This window comes from Falco peregrinus, chromosome 2, assembly GCF_023634155.1.
Source record: "Falco peregrinus isolate bFalPer1 chromosome 2, bFalPer1.pri, whole genome shotgun sequence".
In the NCBI taxonomy this organism is placed as follows: domain Eukaryota; kingdom Metazoa; phylum Chordata; class Aves; order Falconiformes; family Falconidae; genus Falco; species Falco peregrinus.
Window position 1 is genome coordinate 103,948,944 of NC_073722.1, and position 12,184 is coordinate 103,961,127.

A 12,184-nucleotide genomic window follows, 5' to 3' on the forward strand; every position below is an offset into this window, starting at 1 on the left:
CACATTTCCGAGGGCTAAAGCTGGGGACGGGTCTGTCCCCTGTGTCCCCTGCGTGGGGGGATGACGGCGTTTGGGATCGGGCTCTGCAGAAATGGGAGCTAAGGGACCAGAGGGGGTTGACGGCTGCAGCACTGGGGAGGGGCTGCTGTGCCATCACCCATCACCCACCGCCCTGGCCAGCTTGGCACATGGCGGGCGGCAAAACAGCCCGAGCTTGGCACAGAAATGTGGCATTTGAAGTGGATGCGGTCCAGGTCACCACTCCTTCACACCCTGCCCCAGCTGCACCTCTAACACAGCCGTGCCCCCCGAGGTCAAACAAAACCTCCCCGAAAAGGAGCATCCCGTCTCCACTGCGGTCACATTTTCAACCTTCTCAGCACCCAAAAAGCTCAGAGGCAACCTTCTTCCTTCTGAAATGGTACTTTAAAAATAAACCCTGAAATTGTCACACAGTTGCAGTCACTAGTAAAAGCTGGAGCTTTTCCCCAGCTATGCCAAGAGCAGGGAACGATGCAAAGCCCCAAGGTTGTAACACAGACACAGGAGAGAAGGAACAAGGCCAGGTCCCTGTCCCACCTTCCCCCCATCCCTGTACCCACAGGGTCCCCCTGTCCTAGCAGGAGCTGCCTCGCTTTGCAGCACCGGGACCCTGAAAGCACCGTTGGTGCAACAAATGGGAAAATGAGCTGCAGTTTTAATTCCTGCAAGTGAAGAAATGATTAGACACAACAAAATTGTATAATTAGTGGGATTTAATAAGAGACTGTCCCAGACATGCCAAAGAAGTAGGCCTTTGTTCAGCTACAAAAGACGTTAATTTGCAAATACTCTTAATATTCATTTTTTGTTATTTAGACTGATATTTTGAAAGTCTCCGATAAAATGAGAAATCTGGACTAAGCATTCCAGTTGCATTTCCAAGCACAGGAATCCAGCTTTGATGTTCCCCTTGATAACATCTTTTTAGAGCTTTGACTGCATCAAATTAAATTCTGATTACCCTGATAGTGCAATACAGCTTCCAAATGTATTCAGGTGACTTTTTGTTCTGGAAGGAAATTAGCCATTTTGACAAGGACACTTGTTAGGCAGCAAAGAGATGGGGAGGAAACAGCTTTGCCAGGGAAGCAGCACGTTCCCGGCCCCGATTTCAGCCCTGGGGCTGCTGGGCTGGGATGCCCCTTCGAGCCAGGCTCGCTGGCACTGGGGCTGCAGGGGGGAGGGGACATGGGCAGCCCCTCCAAAGCACAGTTGCACCTTTGGTGGCCCACAGGGCTCCCAGCACCGAGCAGAGTCCAGGTACATCCACCCCATCCGGAGGGGACATCCCAAAGGGACATGCCCTTGGGCGGCAGATCCTGTGGGAGCATGGACCACGGGTGGCCACAGGATGTGAGGTTAGAGCAGGGTGGCCACATCCATGCAGAGATGTCACCTCTGTCTGTGCCCCCACAGAGACCCATTTCATGTCCCGCCGCTGGATTAAACACATCCCTAAAGCACCCATCCAGCTCCTGGCACGAGCCAAGCATCCCAGGGGGATGAGGTCCCTAGCACGGATGACGAAGAATGTTCTACCCGTCACCTCTTCCGAGCCACCCGTGATGCCAAGGAGGAGGCAGGGATGCCTGTGCCACCCTCACCCTGTCCATCTGCATGCAGCAGTGCCCAGGCTCCGCTCCTTGGCTGGATGCTAGGATGAAAATAAAGTACAAATATTATTGTTGGCAGAGATTACCTGCTCCCCCACTGTGATTTAGGCATCTTTAAACTTCATGTTTTATTAATCCTCACCATACAAATAACAGCACCGAAATGGGATGTCTGCAAACAAAGGCATGCGCTACAGTGTTATCGCTCTGAGATACCAGGGCTTGGGCACTCGATTGCAAATGTGGACATTAACGAATTATATAATAGAACTAAACAAAAAATGGAGCTGGAGTCACCCACCCTGAGCAGGGATGCGGTGCTCGTGGCCTTTGCCTCCTCCCTGGGCAGCCCAGCCCCTGGGAAGAGCATCTTTGATGGAAAACTCGCTTTGGCTGGATAAAGCCTCTTGTCCCCCAAACCCATTTTTCCCATGTACATCTCCCTCGGGGAGCGTTGGCTGCAAAAGGGGACTTGCTTGGGGGGGACACGACAGCTCGACATGCCGCTGGAGTGGTCCTCCCCCTTGGGCTGCAGAGCCGGGACCAGTGGAGCAGAGGGTCACAAACCTCCTTGAAGCAGCTGGCCAGGGCCAGGGCCGAGCCATGCCAGCGGGATCGCACACGGGAGCCACTGCCCAGCCCCCCATGCCAGAGCTGTGTGGCTGGGAGAAGATCCCAGTCTCCGGCGCTGCCCACAGCAGCATCTTGGGACCCGACGTGAGCGAGCAGCAGCACCTTTGGAAGTGAAGGGCAGGGAAAGTAATGACTTCATCAGCTCCCTGCCCAGCACCGATGCTGGGCTGAGTCCCAATGGACCTTCCCGTGTCCATAGGTTTCACAAGCAAAGCTCAAATAAATTATTCTCCCTCCAGCCACTGGAGGACGGGGTGACTCAGGGACCCAGCTACGATGGGAGACCCTGAGACCCTGGAATGCACAGGGCCAAGGAGCCGAGGGGGATACAGAAAGTCTCAAGTTACTTGTTTTTGACAGCAACTTACACACTTTGGAAAAATAAATCAGCAGGCTAGCACGGACCACGTTACAGCTCCGCAGGATAGCTGCACGGCCAGTTTTCACACTGTTCTTATCAATCACCTGTAATTTTCTTGGGACCTCACTCTGGAACCAACCCGTCACCTGCAAACCTCACCAGCTATTCAGAAAGAGTTAAAAGCTTTCAGGTAATCCCAGTAATGGAGAATGTTAAGCCTAGGAAAACAAGAAGCCAGGTAGCAAGGAAAAAAAAAGCATCTCAGTTTTTTTCCTGTATCTTAAGACAGTTGGCAACACTGGGAAAGCTCTGCCTTTCCGTAAAGGATCTACAGCCCAGGGGAGCATTAAAACACGGCAGGAGAGATGGATGTTTCGCGGCTGTATGGGGTGCTGCTGTGCTGGGCCATGGGCAGTCAGGGCAATTCCCCATGAAGAGATGCTGTGCCATGGAAGGAGCACCCAGCCCTGGAGCAAATTCCCCCAGTCCTGCTCCACGGGGGACACCATAACCCCACGGTGCTCAGAGCATCCATACAGGCACGTGTGGTGGGAACACAGGGGAAGAGGGGCAGGAGGCTGGGGGGCAGCGTGGCTTGCCCAGACCCACACATGGGGCAGGCACCAAGCACAGCTCTCCCTCGGGACCGATCCGCAGCGATGGCCATTTCCCTGGGCTCTGAAGGGCTGCACTGGGTCAGCTGGAAGGGATGAGGGTGACCCAGCTGCCGTCTCTGCACCTGTAAAATTAAGGTGACATCACTCAAACGAGTGGGTGCCAGTCTCAAAGCAAGGGGAGAGGGGTCTGGCGCACACGCTGTGACACTGGGGGCATTCTGGATGCACCAAAGGAGGGACTGGGGAGACTAAGAGGGAAAATCATCATGGATTAATGAATAGCACCACCCCCCCGCAGCCTGGGAGGTACCTGACAGCAGCGAGCCGGGGGAGCTGCCCCAGGAGTGGGTGTCTGGTCAGGCTGTCACCTCCAGCACAGGGGTGCAGAAAAGTAAAGACCATGTGCCAGCTCCCCGGGCACCTCATCGGCTGTTTGCAAACCCTGCTCTTGGCAGGGCCCAAGCGCTGATGGCTCCAGGTCACTGCTGGGGATCAGGGCATGGGGGGACTTGCCAAAGCCCCATATTTGAGCTGTGAAGGGAAAGCCCCCCCTTGCCCCCCAGCCGTTGCCATCTCATCATGGCTCGTGCACTGCAAAACACCCTTAACACGCCCCCAGCAGCCCCGGGGTGCCCGACTTCAGCCACAGAGTTTATTGTTTAGTAACGAGCTCACCACACCAGCAAGCCAGGACAGGGGTGGATGGTACATGAATACATATCTGTAGTAGTTACACAGACTGAGATTTGTACAGCTTTTGTACAGAGGAAGAAATAAAATGAATCAAATAACAAAATAGACATTAGCAGTCAAACCTTTTTTTTTTTTTTTTTTTTTATATCATACTAACAAAATCTGATAGCCAAAAAATGACTAAGCTACAAAATTGTAATACATACTGTACGGGTAAAAGGTTATCATCCATTTATACATCTAGTATCATCTTTATTCTGGTAACTTACATGAGGCCTATAGGATCTTAGTGTATTAATAACTCCCTACGAGATAGTGCTGAGCTGCTAAAGCTGCCGAACAACGGAGTACTGGAATTTCTGTTAAGACTTTTACAGTGTTACTTTGCATCGTTTTGTTTTAATGAAACCCTCATGCATTTGGTACTGGCAAGCCAGAGGAACCGCTGGTGCTGGGGGTAGGCAAGAGCTGGAAAGCCTTGGCTGGCAACGTGGCAGCTGTCGTTTGGTCCGGCACCGGCACCGCGCTGCCCCTTGCTCCAGCTCTCTGGCTGCTGTAGGAGGGATAAAGCTGAAATCACCAAATCAACACCGATTCCTGTCCCTTTGGTCTAGAGGGTTAGAGAAGAACTCGCTGAACATGGAGCAGTCTCCATTTCAAAGACTTTCTTCACTGGATAACGTCTCAGCTTTCAGCAGAAAAGCATCACTAACCGTTGGGATAACACAGCTGGCCGGGAGGGCCAGTCTCACAACAGGGGTGCTGGTCCTTCCCTTGGTGCCGAGGGATCCAGCAGTGGGATCTCCTGCTCCCCGCCCTGCACCCTGCTCCGAAGCGTGATGCTCAGGGCTCAGCTCCAGATGCAAAAGCAGCATGGCACGCACAAGCTGGGAGAGGGGCTGGGCAGAACACAGCCCCCCCTGTACCAGCTCCCGGGGATCGAGATAAAAGCAAGGCTGAAGCCGAAGGGGAAGAGAAGGCACAAACAGGAACCAGCCCCTGACCGACAACAGGAGATGGGTGCATCAGTGCTCCAATGCCCTTGGAAAATCTCCCCCCAAGAACCAAGCCAGTAAGACCAAATATCGTGAAATACTTTATACACCACCACATAGGCAAAAATAGCACTTAAAACTTACAAATAAATAGAGGGGCTGGGGAATCTCCTCCTTGTCCTTTCCAAGTTTGTCCCTAGTTTGGTCCCGTACAACCTCAGAAGGGCAGGCAGTGGGAAGTGCCCTTGGGAAGCCTGTGCCAATTTCAGAGAGGGAGGACACAGTTGGTGTCCAAACGCCTCCTGGCCACTGCGTACAGCATTGAGCTGAAACCCAGATGACACACGTGATAGCACGTCCTGTTGACACTGTTGGTCCTGTTTGGGGAGCAGCTCCCACGGACCTGCACACCAACAGCGGTGGGGACACAGGGGACCTGGCTTTGCCTTGCTGCCCCTTTTGGTACAGCCCCGCAACACGAAGACCACACAGCCTCCACAGAAAGCCAAGAAGTGCCATCAGCTCCTGGCTGATCCTTAGGGACCAGCACAGCTATTTACAGCCAAAGATGACCATCAGCACTAACTTCAAACCTGCTCTGACGCATCGGCTGCTGTTCTGCATTGTCACCTGAGCTGACTGGGAAGACCACAGGTCTGAGCTGCTCACAGGGGATGGTCCCTGGAAGGAGCCAGGAGCCAGAGACTCCTCCACCCCAAACCACTGCACCCTGACAACTTTGGGTCTGATTGAAGGAACCATATACATGGTCCCCATAACCACTCCTGAGGAATCCTACCCTGTGCCAAGCCAAAGGTTCATCAGGGGAGGTGGAAAAGGCAGGTATTTTTCCTCTGCAGATGAAGGCAGCTGGTCACCAGTCACTAGAAGAATCATCAGGGAAAATAAGTTACAAACCAGAATGGACTCTCCCACCTGCAGGCGCCCGGGCAGCCCTGGGCTTGGGAACAGGTGACACTGGAAGACGACCCCTACTAAAGGAGCAGGAGCTGCAGGCATGACTTCAGAGACCATCCAGCCAACAGGAGCACTTTGGGAAACAACAGCCCTAAATCCTTAAAACCAGCAGCTCCCAGCGATGTATACACAGTTGCAGGCTGTAACAATGGACACCGATTCTGGGATTTTCCTAAATCACCAAAGAGACGAATAAGCCAACCAGGAGGATTTTGGAGTCTACCACTACGATTCCCTGGGAAAGTCCCACCAGAGCTAGGTATAGATGCGGCAATCTTCCTGGTGATTAGTAAGAGCTGAAGCACTTCTACAAGGCAGGATGGGATCCCACTTGAATTATTTCCAGCCAATTCAAACCCAAGCTCTGCCTGCCCCTGCCGTGCCCCAGATTTAAGCTGTGTTTTCTGACCTGCTTCGCTCCCCTGAAGTCGCCTTCCCTTCTCACCTTCCCTCGGAATGGAGGCAGATCACCAACTCTGCAGCAAGTGAGCAGGGCCCAGTGTTGTATCACAGGCCCAGGTCCATCAGCATCCTCCTTACGGCAGAATTGGAGCCACGGAGCCCAAGTCTTTCCCAGGTTGCTTCTGCCTGCCCATCCTTCAAGGAAGCAGGAGTCTGGCAACCCACTAAGAAGTAGCAACACAACTTTGTAGGAAATCAGGGCAAAAAGCAACAAAGCTGACACACTGTGACGTTCATCTGCCTGTGGTATGGCTCAGATCTCCTCCCTCAGTGGTCTCTTCTGTCTTGTTCTCTTTCATAGGTGCCCCATCATAACAAAGAGCTTCTGAAGACTGGAGGAGCTGGGTATGAACTAGAGGAAGCCTGGTAAAAATATTGCTGTGATAGTGAACAGTGAACCTGAACTGGACTCTCACACCCCTTTAAGAGCATATTATCCCCTTCCTCCACCCTACTGTCCCTTGGGAGCTATGGGGCAAAGTTCAAGAGAAGAGGAAAGCCTTCAGAAGGAGGAATAAGACCCTTGCCTGGGCCTGCACTGCTGTGTACAGACACAAGAGCTGCATGGGCTCCAGTCTTGAATTCCTTCTGCTCCAAATGCTTGTACTCAGGTCACGCACAGAGGATTGCTGTACCCATCAAATACAGCCAGCCACTACTGCATGAATGCTTACAGCAGCATCTTAACCTCCTCCATTCCTGGTGGCAGGGGACAGGCACCATACTGAAGAGCCAAAGGCGGCTCCAGAGAATGGCCAGGTAATCCCCGATTAGCTGTTAAATTAAACAGGCAAGGAGGGAACCATCTCCTCAAGGCATCTGCCCTACACTGACTGCAGCCAGCACAGAGCTCTCAGGCCAGCGATGCCGAGATCTAGCTGTCTGCGCTGTCCTGTGCTCAAAAAAGACCCAATAAACCAGACCTGGGTGAGGGGCAGCAGGCCGGGCAGCCTGGCCGTGGCCCAGGGCATCGGCAGGCCTGCACAGCGACCTCTCTGCAGCAAGAAAGGCCAACCACACCTGAGCAAGGTGTGTCTGTCCTCAAACTCAGAGCCACCACAGCTCTTTCCCCAAACAGCAGTGGGTGAGAAACGAAATAAATACCCCTCTACAATCAGATTACTTCCCACAACATGCTATGATACAAGTGCAGGTTCTGTGCTCTAGAACAGCAATGTCTTCTACAAGGCGAGAAGGGAAACGTGTCCCCACACCCTGCCTTTTTTCAGCCCACGCATGCCAGCACGAACAGTCAGCCCAGCAGGTTTCACTCGCTTGCGCAGGTCTTCGGGACAGCAGGGTGGGTGGAAGGGACAGACCATGTGGGAAGCGTGCAGCCTCTGGGCACGCGCTTTGGAGCTGAACACCACAAGCAAATCCCTTGGCAGCTCCTGCGGGGTTACTGGGACTCGCTGACACTTTGGCCACTGTTTGGGGCAGCTGTTACCCAGACCACGTCAGCTGGTGGGACAAGGGCAGCTCAAGCAATACAGATTCCACAGTCAAAACCAATACAAGTAAGAAACCAAACCCAAAGAGATCTTTCTGCTCCCTCCTGGAACAACGGCTGTCTTGGAAAACTGGACTCCAGGATTGTCCTGATTACATCCGTTAGTATATTATAAACATTGTCCTGCTTTAAGGTGAAAATACTGTGTCTGGTCTTTTGGAGGTGCTAAAGCCAGATGTGGTATCGTTTTTCCTGACTGTGCACAAGGAGCTGATACTGGCGTGAAATGATCCTCTTCACCTCTTCTCTATCAGAGCTTTTCCTGGAAGAAAACAGACCTTGTGAGGCAAAATGAGGGCAAGCACAGAGGTCTTTCTACAGAAGAAGAAACAGAGGCACAGAGAAGAATGCCACCAGGCCTGCTATGTCCTGACCTATTGATCTGCCCAGATCTGCCTCTTCCTCAGGCCGGCCATCCTGCCTGCAAGGAGATGAAGTCTGAGGCTACGGGTCTTGCCCTACATGATGAAAACCATGGGAGAGCAGGACAGTCTGTGCTACAAATGCCACCCAAGTAAAGGGGACAGAAGAGATCTGAGACCAAGCAGGTTCTAGCTGAGACTGCTGGGAGAAAAGTGATACAGGCACCGACACAGGAGACTGAGGGGAAGCCCCTTTCCCGCTGCTTCTCCCAGAGCAAGCACCCATTAGCACCTCAGTGTGTATCTCACTAGCACCTTCCTGCTGGCTTCAAGCGGTTTTAATGGTAAGGGGAGGATCCCCCCACACTGGGGAACTGGGCACAAAGCCCCTTGCTTTGCTGTGGGAATGACGGAGTCAAGCTTTGCTGGCAGAACTGCTTCCAGCCCTGAGCTATCCCCAGCACAGCAGGCAAGAAATCACAGAAAGCAATCACTGTTTTTAAACAGCGTTCAGCTTGTAACTTACCTCTTGCTTGTGGGATTTCTCCTGCTGGTGAATCCCGTTAGCAGAACCAGAATTTCCAACAGTCTGCAATGGAGAACGGACAATACTTACTCAAGAGGGACACAGAGCCTAGTGGTTTTGCCTACAAGTGCTGAAATCCGCCAAGACTGCAGTCTCCTTCCCTAGCAGCCCACTCCACACAAGGAAAGGAGAATGCAGAAATCCCACCCCGCTTCTGGCAAGAAGCTTCCTGCCCTCTGTGCCCTGGCCCAAACCCCACATGCCAGATTGTGTCTTTCCCAGCTATAAAATATCCCCCAAGTTTCTTATGGACACGGACCCGCTCTTCACTTCTGACTCTTAAATCCCAATAAACAAGCCAGGGGCAGCGTTAGCTGCAAAACACAGCACAGTGCACATCCCAGCAAGGAAAAGGACATTTGCCATTCCTCATTTCCCATCTCTGGGGATAAGTCCGGCAGCCAGGATAGGCAGTTCTATCTTTAGAAAACTTAAGAACTTTTAAACATTTATAATGTTTCTTTAGCAGGGATAACACGGAGCCCTTCAGATTCAAAATGACAGTACAACCAGCACAAGCAGAAGAAACCTGCAGCCTAAAGTCACAGCGTGCCAGATGTCAGTTGCTTGGGTCTTGGTAATCAGATTTTGGCGAGTTGCAGATGACAGCAAAACCAGACATTATGGGGAGACAAGACTGCAAGGTTTAAACCCCATCATCAGAGGAGTCCCAGCTACCCAGCTTCCATTCTTACCATCACCAGAAAGGTGCATCACCAACCCTAGTACAGAGGTTTAGTCTGGGCAGGAAAGACAGGCAGAGATTCAAACAGAGCTCTGCTTTGAGAGCCTGAACTGTTTGCCAGGTAGCGGTACCTGCGCGGACGGTAAGAGTGCTGCTGTAGTGACTCACCTTTGGGTCTGCACCCACTACCACGGGTGATTCAGGCCTTGCACAAGGCAACATATCCTACCCTGGCCGCAGCACATCCAATCTGTGCACTAAGCAGCTACCAGATACCAGAAATTAGGTTTGAAATTTGGTCTCAGTACGTGGTCATTATAACGAACAAAGTGGTGCTATTCGCTTGAAATTAAAATAAAAACGCTCCTGGAGCAATCGCTACAAATTTTCCAGCAAAAGGCTTGAGTGCCAAAACCCTTGTCATTTCTGGTAAAGCTGCAGGATCAGGGTCTCCCAAGACATGGAGAAGGCAAAGATCCTCTTCCTCTATTACAGGACAAATACTTCGCAGCTGCAGGCATGGAAACAGCATGGCAGCAATTACTCGACAATGAGATGAAGACACAGTGCCATTATGCTCCCCCAGCTCCTGCACCTCCTTGTTTAACAGCAGGGCCAGCCATGCACATCAAGGACTGCAGAGTGTGGTGGCTGATGAAGCCGGGGAAGGGAAAGCAGCAGCAGCTTGTGGTAATTAGAGATTTCCTTCCTGAGCATTCTGCAGAGTGAAGGCTTTACAGACAAAGGGAGAGAGATGCCAAGGCAGATCCCTGGGCAACAGCTGCTGCTCTCAGAGAGGAGATGGGGGGTCAGAAGGTAGTGCAGAATGGGTTACAGTGGAAATGCGGCTTGTAGGGAAGAATCATCGATTCCCTAACTATCGCACCAGAATGTCTTTAGGCCAGCAATGTCCTTTGGCTCAGCCCGAAAGCCCCTAGTTAACAACTCCCTTTCACGAGGGGAAGGAAGAACAGATATCATACCACAACTAGGGAGCTTTGATCCAGACTTCCTTGTAACTAGGCACTTTAGCAATCTGACATCAATAGAAGTTTGAAGCCTGGCTTCCTGCAATAATCCTCTGTCTCTTAGTACCATGGTTTGTCGTTGAAGGCATAATGCTATCTTGTCGTATCTCTAAGATTTCTTAAGCATGAAGGTATCAAAGTAATACCAGGGACAGATTAGCTGACCTCATATGATCCATTCCGACTCACTTTATATAAGATTAGTTATTTTCTACAGTTGGGGAAGGAATAATCACCACCTGCACCACCTCTGGAGACAGGAATGCGAAGGGGAAGATTTCCTGTTCTCAAGGGACTTAGCATTAAAGCAAACAGAATAACTTTCCCCACCCCTCCCATAGCTTCCAACAGATGAGGTTGTCATGATGCATTTTGACACGCAGCAATTACAGCAGAAGCTAAAGTCACTCTGGAGGTACTGACAGGATTATAGCACATCTTGGACTGCCACAAACTTGTCATCATGACTACAGCTGTCCTGCCTGGAGCTGGCAGACGGCTGCTGCTGCTGCACTGCGGGATACAAAAAGACTTGTCTGCAACATACAGATGCTCAGCTGAGCGAGCAGAGCTTTCAAGGCTGCAGTTTTTACCATGCACCCTCCTCTATACTGCCTCCTGCAACTACTGCTGCAATGCAAACAGCCATTCGGTGTACCTGCAGACTGTGCAGAAGACAGCGTGATGGGACGAGAAGACTTGATACCCCCCAGATTATCTACCACAACATATCTACACTTGCATCAGGGAAAGCAAGCTCTCTGCCCATTCTCCGTGTCTAGTGGCTTGTTCTGTACTATCCTAAGGTCTCTGCTTGACTCTGAATGGTAGCTCGTTACTGCAAGAGAAAGATGTTTTTCAGCTAAGAATTTAAATGAGCAAGTATGAGAGGAGCACTGGTGCACCCGGGCTCTCAAAGCCATGACCTGGTTGCAGACACGAGAGGCAACACAAGCTAGAAGGGCAATAAAGGACACGAAGCACAAAGCTTGGCGCAAGGGGCAGGGCACTTCACAGGAGGAATCAGTCCTCCTGTGATACCTCTCTAGACACCACAGAGATGGAAAAAACAAAATGTGGAGAGTCAAGTTATTTGTAGCCTTCAATTTCACAAAGATACAAGGCAAACAACAGAAGCAGTTTTGCTTTTGTCAGAAGAAACAAAGCAAGAGCAAAGGAAGTTGGGAAGAGAAGACAATAACTGGAATAGGAACAATCATGGTCCATCAGCAAACCCAGATCAGATACCAGCTCCTGGAGACATCTCTGTAAGAGAAAGGGAAAACGTTTTCCCAGGGTCACCTCCAAAGTTTCTGCTTATAGACTGCAAGGAAATAAACCTTTTGAAGAACAGGGATGGCAGAAACCCTCAGCTTTCATATTATAAAGGGCTTGTACCACAAGGATACGTGGCTACACATCATTGTACACGTAAAGAACAGTTGTTCACACTGCAACCTTCCCCAAAACACCACATTTAGCCACCATTCTTGCGAAGCACAGAAGGATCTGTAATTACCAACTAGCATGGCTTTTCTTAGTTTAAAGCTCCATTTGACAGAACAAAGTCTTGCCAGGCTGTTTCTAGCAGAAAGGAAGGGAGCCAGCTGACTGCATCA

At 51.2% G+C, this 12,184-nt stretch overlaps 1 protein-coding gene across 8 annotated transcripts in view; it reads right to left on the reverse strand.

Moving 5' to 3' along the window:
• Positions 1-3,904: 3,904 nt before the first annotated feature.
• Positions 3,905-12,184, reverse strand: part of CLIP2 (CAP-Gly domain containing linker protein 2) — a 96,361-nt gene continuing 88,081 nt past the window's right edge. For 5 of the 8 annotated variants that reach the window (XM_055795598.1, XM_055795596.1, XM_055795601.1 and 2 more), the window contains one exon: positions 8,862-11,831. In XM_055795598.1, coding sequence (XP_055651573.1) covers positions 11,655-11,831 — 177 coding nt within the window. In that variant the 3' untranslated portion in view covers positions 8,862-11,654. The other 3 variants (XM_055795600.1, XM_027790993.2, XM_027790995.2) reach the window with 1 other exon arrangement.